Genomic DNA, 17,409 nt, shown 5'->3' with positions numbered 1-17,409 from the left:
CAGCGGAGGAGCTGGGGGTGGTCTCCCTCCTGTACTGCAGTCAGGCAGGCTAGAAGCCTTGCGTCCTCGTCGGGCTAGGGGAGAGAATAGCCCTCAGTTTAGGAACGTTCCTCCAAATACGTGTAAAGTGCTTGAAGGGAAAGACTGTTGCTTTCGGGAATATAATATTTCTACAGAAAATTTTAATCTAATACACTGTTGTTTATAAGATACACTATTATTTTATATACCTCTAAGAATGCTAGCAAATTATGACACCCTATGGATTCTAAGATGCTTCCCAACTTTGGGTATGCTAAAATGTAAAAAGAGTGTGTCTTTTATCGTCACGAAATGTAGTTTATTGCTTAGCAGAATTAAATCTGAACACTTAAAATTACTATTGAAAATGGCAGCTGTATCTGAATCCAACTAAAATTTTTTAGTGAATCTCATTTTAAACTCGACACACACATACACACACACACACACACACACACACACACACACACACACACACACACACTATGTGTGAGAGAGAGGGGTTGGTTTATATATGGGATTATTGTTTTCCTTCCCAGGTTCTAACTCAGGCGAAGCAGATAACCAACCCGAGTGGGCTGATGTTCAGAAGAAGATCACCCCAGGGAAAAACAACGTTCCTGACGCAGACCTGGAGCTCGTATTTCCGGATCGTGCTGCCAAGCTTGGGAAGTCCATGAGCAGACTGATCGTAGTGGCATCGCTCATCGATAAACCAACCAATTTAGGAGGTAAAACAGTAGTATTCCGGGCGCTTAAATCTTTTATCCTGAAATTTTTAGTGAGTCCACTGCCATTTCTGGCTGTCTGTTCTCCCTGTACCCTCTCTGGGAGCTGCAGAGGGCTGTAAGGGACGTAACGCGCTTAGCCTTGGATGAGACAGTGACGTGAGCTTGTTCTGGGCAGGACTGTGCCGCACCTGCGAGGTGTTCGGGGCCTCGGCGCTCGTTGTCACCAGTCTCCAGAGTATAAACGACAGGCAGTTCCAGCACCTCAGTGTCTCGGCCGAACAGTGGCTTCCTTTAGTGGAGGTGGGTGGAAAGTAATTTATTAAAGTTTTTATTCGCTAAATCTGCATGTAGTACTCTACTTCCATGTGTCAGTCCTTTTGTAGTGATTTACAGGAGCCCAGCCTTTAATAGTTTTAAAAACAATGCTTCAAGTAAAATATAGCCCTCATCTGTTCTCCAATTCCTTTATCTTTCACATGGTTGTATTTTTAGAAATCATCAGTAATGTAGAATTCTTTTCAGTAAAATGTGTGCTGCAACTCACTATTGATATAAGAATAATTTTTATAAATTTCTATGATGTTGGGGGAGTTCTTGTTTATAGTGTATAATTCTGTCCCTTTCTTTTTAAAAAGACTTTTAAACAAACTTAGTTTAATAAAAGTTTTTTTCTTAAACTCTGATTTTACTCCAGGCAGGGCTATAACTGATTTAATATTCTGCTTTTATATCTCATATTAAGGTAAAACCACCTCAGCTGACTGATTATCTGCAACAGAAAAAATCAGAAGGTTACACCATCATTGGTGTGGAACAAACTGCCAAAAGTGTAGACCTCACCCAGTACTGCTTTCCTGAGAAATCTCTACTCTTGTTGGGGTAAGAAATTCTCCTGATGATAGTATATCGCAGTCTAAAGTCTTGAAAATGTTTCAGAAATTAGTTTATCTAGACTGCTATTATTTCACTTAATAGGAGTAATGTTTGTGGAAAGCCCCCCCTAGTTTTTCCTTTTATTTTACCTGTTTGGGAGGGTGAGGTAAACACAGGATTGACCCCCAAATCTTTGTTACACTCTGATCTTCCTGGTAATTTACACTTGCTTCATTTTGTTAATCTGTTGCTTCCAGAATATCTGAGAAAAAAGTTGCTTATTACAAGAAAACTAACATTTCTTCTCCCGTTTTTCATTAGAAATGAACGTGAAGGAATTCCAGCAAATTTGATCCAGCAGTTGGATGTTTGTGTGGAAATCCCTCAGCAGGGTATCATCCGCTCGCTTAACGTCCACGTGAGTGGAGCCCTGCTAATCTGGGAATATACCAGACAGCAGCTGCTGCGCCAGGGGGACCCCTGCCACCAAGTCCGTGCCTTTTCTGAGACGAGTAACTGGTTTGGACAAACGAAATAGATTCTGAACTTACTGTAATCATTTGTATTTCTTTTCTTGCAATTTAATGCCAAAACTTTTTCATGTGCCTTAAATATACTGCTATATTTTGTCCCCTTTAATAAAACATTTTTAGCTAAATTGTACGACTTCGTTAGTACAATATTTTAAGCAATTGTGGAAATCAATGTATTTTAAAAAGATAATTTCTTTCCCAGAAACTAGTATTGTCAGAAACGTGGACTATAATGGGAGTAAGGCAGCATTACGTGGCTCTGAGTACCACAGCTTACATCATAGGCGGTGCGGAGTACCACAGCTTCCGTCATAAGGAGGCGTGGGGTTTGGAAGCAGAGATTGTTTGCGGAGCAGTGGGCCTCTTCTGCCGCTTTGTAGCTACTTATTCCCAGGGAGGAAACATGCCCTATAAAGTCATAATGCTTAGGTCATAGGCTTTAATTTGTTTTTACAGCCAGGAAATAGGCCCACATCACTTATATGAAGTTTTTAAGGAAAATGTACCTATGCCACCTTTGCTCAGGGTTCAAATAGTGCTGAGAAATAGTTTATATTCTGACAGCTGTCAACATGGGCCCAAAGGAGAACTACTCTTGCATGTCCTGGGGCACATGAAGGCTCTCAGTGTTTCCGTTCATTTGATATTGCGATAACTTCATTATTTAATGTAACTATTAATCACTATCCAGAAATGAACTTCAATTATGTCTGGGTCCTTTTTAATATTTAAATTTAGCGTCTGTTACCTGTATATGTTTTTCCTTCCAGTTTTATTGGAATATTGTTTTGCTGAAGAGTTGCAAAGATAGTTCAAATGCCTTCATCTAGATGCCTAACCGGACCTTACAGAGCCATAGACATTTATTAAAACTAAGAAATTAACACTGATAATAATGCTGTTCACCAGACTACAGATCGCTCTATATTCAGGTTTCCTGCTTTCCCACTAATATCTTTTCTGTTCCAGGAGCCAATCCCGGACACTGCATTGCATTCAGTTATCACGTCTCCTCCAGATTCCATCTTTCCTTGTTTTTCATGACCATGACACTTTGCAGAGTACTGGTCAGGTATTCTTTTCAGTGTCTCATAATCCAGGTTTGTCTGTGGTGTCCCCATGCTCAGACGGATGGGGGTTTTAAAGGCTACTCGTCCTGAGGTGCCCTTCCCATCACATCTCAGCATGACTTACCACCTCCACCACTTGTGCTCTGGAAAGGTGCTGTTTTTCCCTTTCCATGGCCGTTGTTAGAAGCCTATTCTACATTCACGGGTAGGTAAAATAAGCTTCATCTTTTGGAGGAAGGAGTATCAAGAAATTTCGGGGCAGCTGTTCAAACTAGCACAGTAGTTAATACTATTTTGGGAGATGGTTGGAGGCTATGCTCGTATACTGTTTCTCCTGAACAGTGTGCTCACTGATTTTAACATCCATCAGTGGATATTGCCTGTAGCAGTTATTCCTATAGTGTTCTAATGGTGATATTCTGTATTTCTCTCATTTCATCTACACATTTTTTACTTGGAATTCTTCTGTAAGAAAGAGCTGTCCCTTATTCAGTCATCGGTTTATGTCAGTGTGGATGGCTGGCTCTTGTGTCCTTTGGACACACTCCCATTCTTTTTTCATTTTACTACTTTCTTACTTTCTGCCACTACACAGTACTCCAGGCTCTTCTTTTGTTTTCCCTGCTCCAGTTCTAGAATCCGACATTTACTGCAGATTAGTGTTAGAAACTGAACTCTGGGAGCTGGAGTGGCACCGCAGACCTCTCTGCAAACAGCAGGGGCTTGTCGGTGTCCACAGCCTGTGTGTACAAAACGCACCGTCTGCAGAAGTTAGTGTGAACAGGAATCCTTACTATCACTCTCACACCCAACACAAAGTTAGTTCTAGCATTCACTTCTTATTTTTAATTGCTTTTTCTGACATAAACCTGGTTCTTATTATTGTAGTTTCACAACTGCTAACCCAAACCCCTGTGAAATTCAGCAATTTGTATGGATTTTTTTTCTTTAGTCTACAGTCAAAAATAATTTTTCAAAATTATTTAGGCCAGCCCCCGTTTTTCCCGCCCCTTCCAGTGAGTTTGTCCTATATGTAATATGTTCAGACTCATTTACCACAGCTGCACTACACTCTGGAATCCCTCCCAAATCCTGGTTCACTTTGTGTAATGTGCATGCAATTGGTCGCTCGTTAGTGTGGGTACGGTGCTGTGGGTTCCAACAAGTGTGCACTCATGGAGCACATATGGGGACGCTCCTCTTGCCACATTCCCAAACACATCAGGCAACCACTGATGTGCTTTTTGGACTAGTTTTGCCTTTTCCAGAATTGTATAAATGGAAGCACAGATGTAGCCTTTTGGGTTTGGCTTCTTTCTCGTAGCCAAGTTCTTCAGTGTTGCTGGGTGACTCAAGTTCTTCTTATTGCTGAGTGGTATTCCAGTGCATGAATGTAGCACAGTTCATTTAGCGAGTCCTCTGTTGCAGGCATCTGGCTTCCCGTTTGGGGCAATTATGAGCAACGTGGTTCTAAACATTCATGTACAGCTCTGGTTTTTACCTCATTTGGTGAAGTATCTACAAGTGGAATTGCTGGGTCAGAACTAAGCATATATTTAACTTTATAAGAAACTGAGGGGGGCTTAACCATTTGGCGTTCCCAGCAGCAGGGAATGAGTGTGTTGTTCTGCATCTTCAGCCGCACGTGGTATTATCAACTTGCATGGAGCCGTTCTGATAGGTGGGTAGTGATAGAGCACTATGCTTTTAGGCGGCATTACCCTACTGATAATGAGACATCTTTTCATATTAAATAAGTTATTCATAACACTATGAAGAGATGTGTGAAAATAGCTACTGTTGACATAATTTGCCCATTTTTTAAACTTGGGTGATTTTTCTTTGTTTTTTCTTAAGAGTTGTAAGAGTTCTTTATTCTGGATATAAGTTCTTTTTGAGGTATGTGATTTGCAAATACAGAGGGTGCCAAAAAAATCTATACACATTTTAAGGAAAAAACTGTATTAAAATTGTAATAATATACACTGATAATAAGATGAATACAAGTCCAGTGTATACAGTTTTTTGCATCTCCCAGTCTGTAATTTACCTTTTGAGTCTCTTAATAGTATCTTTCACAGAGCAAAAAATTTTAATTTTGATAAGGTCCAACTTATTTTTTTATGGATTACGCTTTTGATGTTAAAAATTCATTTGCAAACCCCAAGTCATGCAGAATTTCTCCATATTTTCTTCTAGAAGTTTTATATTTAGGTCTATGATCCAAATTTTTAAGTAAGGTGTCAGGTAAATATCAAGGTTCATTTTGTTGTGTATGGATGTCCAATTTTTCTAGCACTATTTGTTGAAAAGATTATTTTTCCTCCATTGAATGACTCTACACCTCTGTCTTACTGCAGCTGACTATTTGTGTAGGTATATTTCTGGACTCTGTTCTACTGAACTACTGTGTTTCCCCAAAAATAAGACCTAGCTGGACAGTTAGCTCTAGTGCATCTTTTGGAGCAAAAATTAATATAAGACCTGGTCTTATTTTACTATAAAACCACCGGATCTTGTAAGACCGGGTCTATAATATAATTAATATAATAAATATAATACAATTAATATAGTATAATGTAATATATAATTACTATAATAAATATGTAATATAAATAATATAACATATAATACCAGGTCTTATATTAATTTTTGCTCCAAAAGACACATTAGAGCTGATTGTCCGGCTAGGTCTTATTTTCAGGGAAACACGGGATGTGTCTCTCCTTTTGCCAGTCCTGTTACAGTAGTACCATACTGTCTTGATTACTGCAGTTTTATAATTCTTGAAATCACCTAATAAGAATTCTCCAGTTTTATTTTTTTCAGAATTGTTTTGCCTATTTTTGATCTTTTGCTTTTCCATACAAATTTTAGAATCAGCTTGTTAATAGTCAGTAGCTACAAAAGTTTGTTTGGTTTGATTGGGGTTATATTGAACCCGTAGAACACAATGGAGATAATTTAACAATATCTTAACAATACTGATATATTGAATCTTCTAATCCATCAACACACTGTCTCTCTCTAATTAGATCTTCTCCAATTTCAAGTGTTTTGTGGGTTTCAGCATATAGGTCCTACACACATTGTTTAGATTTATATCAACGTATTCCTTTGAAAAAAAGTTTTTTAATACTATTGTAAATGGTGTGTGTTTTACATTCCAATTTGTTCATTCTGGTATATAAGAGTATGGTTTTCTTTTGTATACTGACCTTATTTCCTGCCACTTATTAGTTCCAGGAGCTTCTTTATTGAGTCTTTGGGATTTTCTATAGAGATCATCATAGCTTCGGTGAACGTCTATGAATAGTGAGTTTTATTTCTTCCTAATTTGTACGCTTATTTCTTTTTTGTCTCAGTGAAGTAGCTAGGAGTCCAGTGCAATGGTGAATAGAAGAGAGGACATCCCTACCTTGTTACTGACTTTGGGAAAAAGCATTCATTGTCTCATCATTATGATATTAGCTATAAGTTTTTGGTAGATGGTCTTTATTATTTTCCCTGTATATTTTAAGTTCTTTTAATCATTTTTTTGTGCCTGTATTAAAAAAACTCCTAGCACACAACAAGCTACTTTTTTTCAGTATCTACCTATATCTATATTATATTTGCCTACTACCCATCCTGAAATCCCCCCAAAAAAGGACATGTGTTTTTATAATAGGCTTCTTTTGTCTTAAAATAGATTTATTACTAAATTAAAAATAAGCATATTTCATACCTTTTTATTTCAGTTCTTCATAGTTTGAATGATGGACTCTTCATTTTAATTAAGATTTATATATATACAAGTACTGATGTTAAGCCGTGATTCAAAACAACGTCTGTAGTGAATGGAACATTTTTGAATGTCCAGAAAGCATAGTTTCAACCTTTCTGAAAAGTCCAAAAACAGCCTAGGACTTTGAAGTTGTTTTTGAAGGCTGGAATTGTCCTGCTTCAAATTTTTCTTTGAATTTTAAGTAGTCTCTTCTTTTATCAAAATATTTTATCTGTTGAGAGAAAAGGGTTGAAGTTGAATAAGGGCAAGTTATGCAGTGTAGACAAAAGCACAGAATTAAGTGTAAAATTATTCAACCTATTAATACATTGTGTAAGTGGCGTAAGTGATTTATATTTTAGAACCATTTTCAATCAGTGCATTTGATGTATAAAAGTCTTGAAAGAGAGTGTAGGTCAGTGAATCTTGACCCTTTTTGGGGTACAGATCCCGTTGAGAATTTAAGTCATGAACCTCCTCAAGAAATGTAATAAAAATCAAACAGGAAATCAAAAACTGCCTGAGACAAATGAAAACTTTTCAAAAATGTATGGGATGCAGTAAAAGCAGTTCTAAGAGGGAAGGTCCTATTTTTGCAGGCCCACCTCAAGAAAGAAGGAAAATTCCGAATAAACAATAAATCTTTACAACTAAAGGAAATAAGATCAGAGCAGAAATAGAAATTTAAAAACCAATACAAAAGATCGATGAAACTAAGAACTGGTTCTTTACAAACCTTTAGCCAAACTCATCAAGGAAAAGAGCGCCTGAATAAAATCATAAATAGAAGGTACAACCAACACCACAGAAATGTACAGAATACTATAAACAATCATATAGCAATACATGGATAGAAGAAATGGATAAGTTTCTAGAAGCATGTACCCTTCCAAGACTGAGCCATGAAAAAAGAAAATCTAAACAGACGAATTAAGAGCAATGAAATTGAAGCAGTAATGAAAACACTTCCAATAAACATAAAATCTAGGACCAGAGGGCTTCACAGTGAATTCTACTAAACACTTGAAGAATTAATACCCATCCTTCTTAAACTATTTCAAAAAATCAAAGAGGAACACTTCCAACTCAATGTATAAAGTCAGCATTACCCTGACAGCAAAACCAGACAAAGACATGAAAAAAAAATTTACAGGCCAATATCCTTGATGAGCATAGACGCAAAAATTCTCAAAAATATGTTAGCAAAACAGATTCAACAATACATTAAAAAGATCATACACCAGGATCAAGTGGGATTTATTCCAGGGATGCATGGGTGGTTCAACATACATACATCAATCAATTTGATACATATTAACAAAATGAAGGATAAAAATCATATATCAATAGCTGCAGAAAAAGCATCTGACAAAATTCAACATCCTTTAATGATGAAACTAAAAAAAAGTGATGAAAGAGGGAACATAACTTCAACATAATAAAGGCCATATATGACAAACCTACAGCTAACATCATACTCAATGGGGAAGCTAAAAGCGTTCTCCTTACGATCAGGAACAAGGCAGTGATGCCCACTATCACCACTTTCATTCAACATGTATTGGAAGTCACAGCCGTCACAAAAGAAACAAAACAGGCATCCAAATTGGAAAGGAAGAAGTAAAACTTCTCTTATTTGCAGATGACATGATAACTATATATATTGAACCCTAAAAACTCATTCAAAAAACTATAGAACCAATAAATGAATTCAGTAAAGTTACAGGATACAAAATCAATGTATAGAATTCTGCTGCACTTATATACACCAGTAACGAATGATCAGGAGACATTAAGCAAATAATTCCATTTACAATTTCTCAAAAAGCATAAAATACCTAGGAATAAATTTAAAATTTAACCAAAGAGGTGAAAGGCAGTCTGTAAACTATAAACATTGAAGAAAGAAGTTGAAGAGGATACAAATAATTGGAAGGATTAATAGTTAAAATATCCTTAGTACATAAAACAATATACACATTCAATGCAATCCCTATTAAAATACCAATGGCATTCTTCTCAGAACTAGAATAACTAATCCTAAAATTTATATGGAACCACAAAAGACTGTGAATAGCCAAAACAATCTTGAGAAAGAACAAAGTGGGTGGTATCATGCTCCCTGATTTCAAACTATATTACAAAGCTACAGTAATTAAAACATATGGTACTGGCATAAAAACAGGCACATAGATCAAGACAACAGACTAGAGAGCCCAGAAATAAATCCTTGCTTATATGGTCAATTAATCTACAACGAAGGAGGCAAGGATACACAATGAAGTAAAGACAATCTCTTCAATAAGTGGTGCTGGGAAAACTGGACAGACATTTAAAAAAATGAAATTGGACCACTTTCTTACACCATATACAATAATAAAGAATGAATTAAAGACTTAAATGTAAGACCTGAAACTATAAAACTCCCAAAAGGAAACACAGGCAGTAAATAAATTCTTTGACTTTAATCTTAGCAATATCTTTTTGGATATGTTTCCTCAGGCAAGGGCAACAAAAGAAAAACAAAAAATGGGACAACATCAAATTAAAAAGTTTTTGCACAGCGACAGAAAGCAACAAAATGAAAAGAAAACCTACTGAATGGGAGAAGACATTCACCAATGATACATCCAATAAGGGGTTAATATCCAAAATATATAAGGAACTCCTACAACTTAACACCAAAAAAAAAAAAAAGAAAAGCCAAACAATCCAATTAAAAAATGTGTAGAAGACCTGCATAAACATTTTTCCAGAGGATATACAGATGACCAACAGACATGTAAAGATGCTCAAAATCACTAATCAGCAGGGAAATGCAAATCAAAACCACAATGAGATACATTAGAATGGCTAGTATCAAAAAGTCAATAATTCACAAACATTGGCGAGGAAGTGGAGAAAAGGGAACCCTCATGCATTGTTGGCGGGATTGCAAATTGGTGCAGCCACTATGGAAAACAAAAAATTAAAAGTAGAATTACCACATGATCCACCAATTCCACTTCTGAGTATTTATCCAAAGAAAACAAAAACACTTAATTCGAAAAGATATGCACCCCCTGTTAATTGCAGCATTATTTACAACAGCCAAGATATGGAAGCAACCTAGTTGTCCATCAGTAGACGTGGCACATGTATACAATGGAATATTACTCAGTAATAAAAGAGTATTAACTTGCCATTTGCAACAACATGGAAGGACCTAGAGGGTATTATGCTGAGTAAGTCAGAGAAAAACAAATACCGTATGATTTCACTTGCATGTGAAATAAAAAAAACCACACAGAACAAATGAATAAAAAAAATACAAACAGATCCATTGATACAGAGAACAAGCTGATGACTGACAGAGATGGGGACAGGTTAAATAAAAAATTAAAATAAAAAAAAGGAATGGATATGTTTAGACATGTGAAACTTGCCATGCAAGTTCGGAGAGGTCATAAAGCTTTAAGGTCATAAGACTTCATGCTTAAAAACATCATACAAGTTTTTCTTATCAACTGTAAGTTCAATAAATTTTGTAATTCATCAGCCATATTTTTATCAAGTTTATCTCATCCAGAAACATACATTTAAGGAGACAAGACACATAGTTAAAAATTGTATTTATGAATTGTAAGGTAAATCGATGGTAAAACTTCAATAAATTGAAGATTTCATTGTGTTATGTCTATTATATTCTCCTTGCACTAGGGAATTGGAAGTATCTTAAAGCCACACATCCTGAAGCGGTGAAACGAAGGCCAACCACAGACCATCAGCCTCTGTATCTGACTGCTTTGCACACAGGCAAAGGCAGAATACCACAGTTGGTCAGAATAGAAAACACTAGTCTTTTTGTTAAAAGCTTTTCTGAGGATACAATTCTTAAATATTTCCACCGTGGCTGCGTAAGTGAAAATGAGCTTAGGCTGAGAATGTAAAAACCTGCCCAGTCTCAAGCTGGGCTGACTGGCAGATAAGCAAGCAGCCAGAGGACACAGGACAGCTGACAGCTATGGATTTCCTAACAGATCCTTTGGAGTGACTACTGCTTCCTTCACCGGGAAACCTTGCTCTCTAGAATCAGAGACTATCAGAAATTTGCACTGGAAGATGTACCTATCAGTAAGAATGCAGCCCCCTTCCGCCTGGAGGTTCTAAGGCACTGTGTCTGCCACAGAGGCAGAGGCAGCCTCACCTCTCACCCAGGTGCAGGACTTCACATTAGGGATTTCTGAACATGACACTCAGCTTTTATGTTTGTGGAAAACAGGACCCTAGGTCCACTTCTCAATCCAAAGTTGACTTTTAATGACCTATTTGCACACAGCACTGCGTTGCCCTGAGCCCGGAGCCTGGCTTCCCTCCCCTTTACCCAAACTCCACCCTGCCCCCATCCTCTGATAACTCCCTCCCCTTGGTTGGTGAGATGCCCACAGTTCTCTGTGCAGTCTCCCTGGTTACAGCATGTTAATAAACATGACCGGCAGACTACAGATTTACCCCGGTGGTCTCAGGCTGACTGGGCTGGGACGGCCATTCTCTATAAGGGACACCAGGTAAGGAGTGGCACTGCCCTTGATGTTTCTGTGGCAAACCAGCAGATCTTTGCCTCTCCTGTCACCAGCTGCCTAACGGACAGTTCCATGTAGAGGCCCCGATAACATTTCAGGCCCAGCTAGTCCAGAACCTAGTGTTTCAATGACTGTCAGTCTCCACGCAGACGCCCAGATCTGTTTCCCCAGATCACAGGCCCCCTCATGGCTCACTGGACGGCAGCAGCTCTGTAACCCCGTTCTCTGCCTTCCTTAATCCACCTGTCACACTGCTGCCAAGCACAATCTTTTAGAAACCCAAATTTGATCACATCACTTGCTTCTTTGAAGATCTTTCAAAGTATCCCTATTGTCTTCAAGGTCAACATCCAAAGTCCTAAGACAAAGCCATTCACGGCTTCATCTCTGCCCAGCGGTCTGCCCTCTGAATTTACCAGCAGCCCTGAAACGCTAGTCATACAGGGCAAGCCGTTTCCTGAACGTGCCTCCTGCGTCCATGCCTTGCACACTCTGTGCTCTGCCTGTAAAGCTCTGCTCCCCAGCCTTCACCTCGTTCAACTAACAGTCAAGGACCCTCAACACGCGGCACTTCCTCTAAAAGGTTAATGAATCAAGCATTTACTGAGAAGCGCTATGTGTCCTCTACACAATGCGAGTGGCCTCTAAGCCACTGAATGCAACGCAGGGTGGCAGTGTGAATGTCAGCATTTGGAATGGGAGACATTTCAAAGGTTTACAGGGAAAAGGCATTATCTGCCCCTGATCCTGGGCTCAGATACCTTGGATGTGTGGTTGCTATTAGTGGGGGACTGTGGATTATGCCAGAATGACAGACCTCATCCCTGCTCCTCCCTAAGTTATGAACCAACAGGAGACTTTAAGTAGGACCATTCTACGAGGGAGACTGCTTAGTGCTGTAAAAGGGACACACAAAGGGCTACCTGACTAATTGCTCTTGTGACAGCTAGACTTTTAGTTATTTGGTATATTTATTATGCAACAAATTTGTATTTTTAGTGTTTTATGATGGAAGTATTCACTGTAAATACTTCTCTATTTGGTGGTTTTACTTTTTATTCTTTGGCTGTGGATTCAGCTAAGTAAAGGAACAAACTTTGGAATCAGAGACCTACCTTCAAATCCCCTCTCTACTATTTCACTGGTCAGCTGAACAAATGATTTCACCTTCCTGAGACTTAGTTCCCACTGAAAAGACACAACGGTACCTCAGAGGGCTGAGTGAAAATTAAGGCTCATGAAAACACAAAGGCTCATACAGAATGCACTGGAAGGATACTGCCACTTCTCCCCTACCACCGACCTCCCCTCCTCACACAGCTCTGGAAAATGTTAGTTTCTATTCTATGGCTATTGGGTAAGACTTCCACAAGGTAATACTTGAGAGCACAGGTGAAAGGCAGCAAAGGGCTGAGGCGCAGGCGGGAAAGAACTGTTACGGACTGGAACAGAGCGATGTGCAGGAAACAGTTTAATGGAAGTGGTGTTGTCGGCCAATGCCATGGGGCAACTATGGCACTGGTGTACTCCCCAGTCCCCTTCGCTGCTGGACTCCTCTGTCGCTGCAGGGTGCTGGCATTTTCTCCAACAACACTCCTGTCCAACTCGGCTGATTTCAACGTGGTTCATCCTGCCAATCCCCTGGCCTCTCAGTTCCCTGACCTGGTCAGCCATCGTGTCCCCCAAACCCCGACTCCCAGGATCAAAACCCAGACCTTGTCGTTACCAACAAATCCCGCCCTCCCATAATCCCGACCCTGGGCATCTGTTCTCCGACCACCACCTCTTCACTTTCCCTCTAGAACCCTGATCCCACCAACCTTTCCCTACTGTCACCCATCTCACGTCCCCACTTGTCTCCTTTCTCCCGACTCAAAGCTCTCCAGTGGCTTCCTGTATCACTCAGAGTAATATCCACTATCCCTGGCCTCCCATCACCCCTGTGGCCCTAACTTCTGCTATTCACTCCTTGCTGTTCCTTAAACACACCGGACCCATCCCCACCGCAGGGCTGCTGTGTCATTCTGCTTCCCTGAGAACGTTCCTTCAGTAACTCACGGTGAAGGCTGACACTGGCTCCTAGGCTTGTGTTAATGTTGGGAGCACAGGAGCAGAGGCTGGCGGGGGAAGAGTTCAGGCTTGTATATGCAGAGGTCAAGGTTGGTCCTTGAGAACATCCACCTAGAAAGCTCAATAGGTGCTTCTGGAGTTGGACAGAGGACCAGCCAGGAGGTGCAGACCGGGCATCAACTCCTCAGTGGTACTTTAGGCCATGGCTGTAGACGGGAGTGGCTGGGGTAGTGACCGGCACAGAAGGGGACTAAGGAGCGGTAGCACTTAACAGACACAGGAAAGCACCTGTTCCTTCATCCACTGCCTTTGGAATGAACTGTCAAAGGACCCAAAGAGATAGGGTTTTTGTATTTAAATGGACTTGAATTATGACTGCGATTCTAGAACATGAGACTGTGCAAGCTCTTTTCATGGATCCTTTTCTTGCGTGACAAGCACAGGAAGAAGTATGTGTGCAGCAGGGAAGAGCATGAGTTCTGGACTCAGACCGCTGAGTCCAAATTCAGGCTCTGCACTTACTAGTAACTTCACCTGTGTGCTTGTGCCCTCGTCCACAGAAGTGGGTGACAGAGTTACTGTGAGGAATAAATGACAGAGATGATGCATTTGAGGTGCGTAGGCCACATACCCAATGTTGGCTGTGGGAAGGACGCAGTGGCCGGAGAGAAGGCAGGCCCTCACGGCACAGCACTCAGCCTGTGTACAAGGGGAGGAGACAATAAAGCAGCAACGGGTTGGCTGAAAAAGCCCTTTATGATGCATAGAACAGAAGGGTGGGAGGCTCTATTAGCCACGAGGTTGGAGAGACAGCAGTGGGTGTAAGAGGAGAGAAGATAAAAAATAGCACCGAGGTGTGACTTACAAAGGGGCTAAGACAGAGATTCCCACCCATGGTTATCCACCAGAACCACCTGCAGAGCCAGAGCTCTTTTAAAAGAAGCTTCAGTTCGATTTCTAGAAATTCAGCAGGTCTGAGGTGAGGTCTGGGACATAGCTATTCATATTTAAAAAAAGAATCTCCGCACAATTCTGACATGCAACCTGAGAAGAAAACTATAGCTGGGCTGTCAAAAGACAGGTCTCATAGTGACAAGCTCTCCTGGGAAAATGTAGGGGTGGGATGAGGGTGGGATCTGCTAACACTCTGGCCATGACTTACTCAAAGGGCTGGCTCTGCATCCCTCCCACCCCGACCCCCAGACCCCCAAGTCCTTTCCTGTTCTCAGTGAGCACTGGGCCAGAGCAGAGAGTGAGAAGGGGACAGCAGAGGCAGTAGTGGTACCAAGGCCTGAAAGGAATCAGGTTTGAGTTTAGTCCCAGGGGCTGTATCTCCCACCTACTTCTTAAACCAGGAGTTACTGTCAGTGAATCTAATGGGAAAACCAGAGAGATAATACCGGTTTTTGCTTAAATCATTATCTAATCTAATCATCAAGCCCCACATTGACGTTTTCAGTTTATGTCAAATTAGACACGAGCTTCACAGTAATCCCACGAGACGGGCTGTACCGTGGTTTTACAGGTGAAGGGGTGCACTTCATTCATTCCCACCTTAGCCCTCCAATATGACCCCAACCTTCGTCACACCCTTCTTGTGGTCCCCTTCAAGCCTCAGGCTCCTCATCTGAAAATGCGAGGTGTGAGAGGGTGAAGACCCTAAAACCACTTCACCTCTAATAAAACGACGTGTTCCCAAACTACCTGGTATCGTGTGGAGGAGGATGCACTGAAAAAGCACAGACACATCCAGGTTCAAGACCCGCATCAGCCAGCTGGGCCTGACTTAGCATTCCAGTTCTGCCACCTCCTGACCAATACTGAGCAAGTTCCCTCGATGCGCTGAGCTGCAGCTGCCTCTTCTGGAAGCTGCGAGCAACACTGTGGTGCACCCTCTAAAAGGGGACTGAAGAGTGTCACGCACTCGCACAGGATCACTTACTAAGCTCAATCATGTTAGGTCAGTTTTCCAACCCCCTCCCGAACCAAAGACAGGCAATACGGCGCAGAAACACCTGTCAGGCCGGCACTGGGGCAGCTGCTGGCAGAATCTACCGTATGAACATTTTTACTTTCTAAACTCCTTTTGGTTATAATTTGGGTATATACGATTGGGTAGGCAACTGGGAATACTTTGCGATAGTAGCTCTAGGCCAATGAATTTACCAACTCCTGCCCAAGATGAAATATCCCTTAGAAAGACCTGGAGAAGTCTACCAATTTAGTGGGTTGGAATTTTTTGGCTATGTTCATGTGTTTTCGATAATCTTTAAAGCGTCAGGTGACATTTTCCAAAGGTTGGCGTAATATAAGTACATAAGACAAGCCAGGCTAACCAGTCAAGATTTTCTCAGCTGCTCACACACACTTGCTTTGACACGCCCGAGACAGTGCTTCATTTCACAGCCTACCACTCACACCGTCAGCGCTGTGTATTTTAACAGCAAACAGAAACACGTCCAAGTGTGACTTACCCACTGCTGGGGACAACTTGATTCAAATGAGTGTCTTAACTTCTTGCACTGAGAAGGGTCCTCCGTGTTCTCGTCTAAACACTTCCAGTATGCATCCCGGGCTCCCCAGCACACCTGCCTTTCTTTCATAGATGGGGCCGCCATCCTACTGGGCTCAAGCTGTCGGCCAAAATAACATCTGACATCAACAAGTTCTCGAGGGAAAGCAAGGGGAAAAGTACCGTGGTTCCCTCCAACCCGCGCTTTGAAAGCTAAGCCTCAGGACTCGAATGGTGCAGCTGGGACTAATCACCGGCACCCGGAGAGCCCTGGCCTTCGAGCTTTTACCGCCTGCGGTCTCTTATTGGAGCCACGGCGGGAGGCGGGGGTCTCAGAAAGTCGGACTCAGACCCCTCCGGCCCTCACCGGGAAACGGGGGGCAGCGGTGCCCCTTTACCTGGTGCTGTTTGAACTAACCTGCTCTCCAAATACGTGCACAGGGCGAAATTACGGAGCAGGACAAATTACTGTCCGACCCGTCTCGCAGGAGAGAAACCCGCGACTCGCCGAGAGCCGGCGACCTCCCGAGTCCGCAGCACACGAGCTCCCCGCCGCGCCAACGGCAAACTTACCTGTCCGCCCGTCCAGAAGCGGTTCTCTTCGGCGCCGACCGGAGGAAGGGGCCACGCCAGCCCACACCGCAGAGGAGGGCGCGGAGGCCAGCCCTCGCCTCGCCGGAGGGTCGCCTCGCCCGCAGGCGTGGGCTCAGGAGGCGTAGAACCCACCACCCAGCGAAAGCAATGCACGCGGCGGATTGGCCGGCCTTGCAATGACCCTTACGGGCTGCCGTTTACGTTCCAGGGGCGGGACTTCCGGCTCCGCGCTGGAGCCTGTGGGGTGACTTCCCGCAGCTCAAGAGGAAGGCGGTGCCTGTGGAGGTGGACAGTGGGTGGGGCCCGCTGGGTCCTCCCGCCGCCTTGGCCTTAACCTAACGGTGGTTCCCCGAAAATAAGACCTAACTGGAAAATGAGCCCTAGCGTGAGTTTTCAGGCTGACATTCCCTGAGCATAAGCCCTAAGGTATCTTTTGGAGCAAAAATTAATATAAGATCGGGTCTTATTTTGGGGGGAAACACTGTAGTAAAGTCTGATGCTTTTCTCCTGGCAGTTTTTCACAACTTTTGCGGAGAACTGTACCCGGCTTGCGAATCTAAGTCTCTACATCTCGCACAGCGCCCCCCGGAAGGCTTAATGTGCGGCCCCTGCTCAGGGGGCAGCTTTGTGGGGAAGTTTGCACGGTAGGGATGAGAGCTGGGCAAATCCTTCAGGAG

At 42.0% G+C, this 17,409-nt stretch overlaps 2 protein-coding genes across 4 annotated transcripts in view; one reads left to right on the top strand and one right to left on the bottom strand.

The window, feature by feature from the left end:
- Positions 1–2,288, top strand: part of TARBP1 (tRNA guanosine 2 -O-methyltransferase TARBP1) — a 68,730-nt gene extending 66,442 nt beyond the window's left edge. For all 3 annotated transcript variants that reach the window (XM_019746984.2, XM_019746982.2, XM_019746981.2), the window contains 4 exons: positions 561–752; positions 928–1,052; positions 1,495–1,631; positions 1,947–2,288. In XM_019746984.2, coding sequence (XP_019602543.2) covers positions 561–752; positions 928–1,052; positions 1,495–1,631; positions 1,947–2,163 — 671 coding nt within the window. In that variant the 3' untranslated portion in view covers positions 2,164–2,288. The remainder of the gene's footprint in view (positions 1–560; positions 753–927; positions 1,053–1,494; positions 1,632–1,946) is intronic.
- COA6 (cytochrome c oxidase assembly factor 6) lies at positions 319–16,934 on the bottom strand. Its single transcript, XM_019746990.2, has 4 exons — positions 16,712–16,934; positions 16,101–16,259; positions 6,956–7,226; positions 319–1,041 (listed from the first exon to the last, which is right to left on the bottom strand). The coding sequence occupies exons 2-3, from the start codon at positions 16,242–16,244 to the stop codon at positions 7,131–7,133; spliced, it is 240 nt and encodes a 79-aa protein (XP_019602549.1). The 5' UTR covers positions 16,245–16,259; positions 16,712–16,934; the 3' UTR covers positions 319–1,041; positions 6,956–7,130.
- Positions 16,935–17,409: the final 475 nt, after the last annotated feature.

Source organism: Rhinolophus sinicus, linkage group LG12 (assembly GCF_036562045.2).
Source record: "Rhinolophus sinicus isolate RSC01 linkage group LG12, ASM3656204v1, whole genome shotgun sequence".
Lineage (NCBI taxonomy): Eukaryota > Metazoa > Chordata > Mammalia > Chiroptera > Rhinolophidae > Rhinolophus > Rhinolophus sinicus.
The sequence above is the reverse complement of the archived record's forward strand: the minus strand, read 5'-3'. Positions and strand labels throughout refer to the sequence as shown.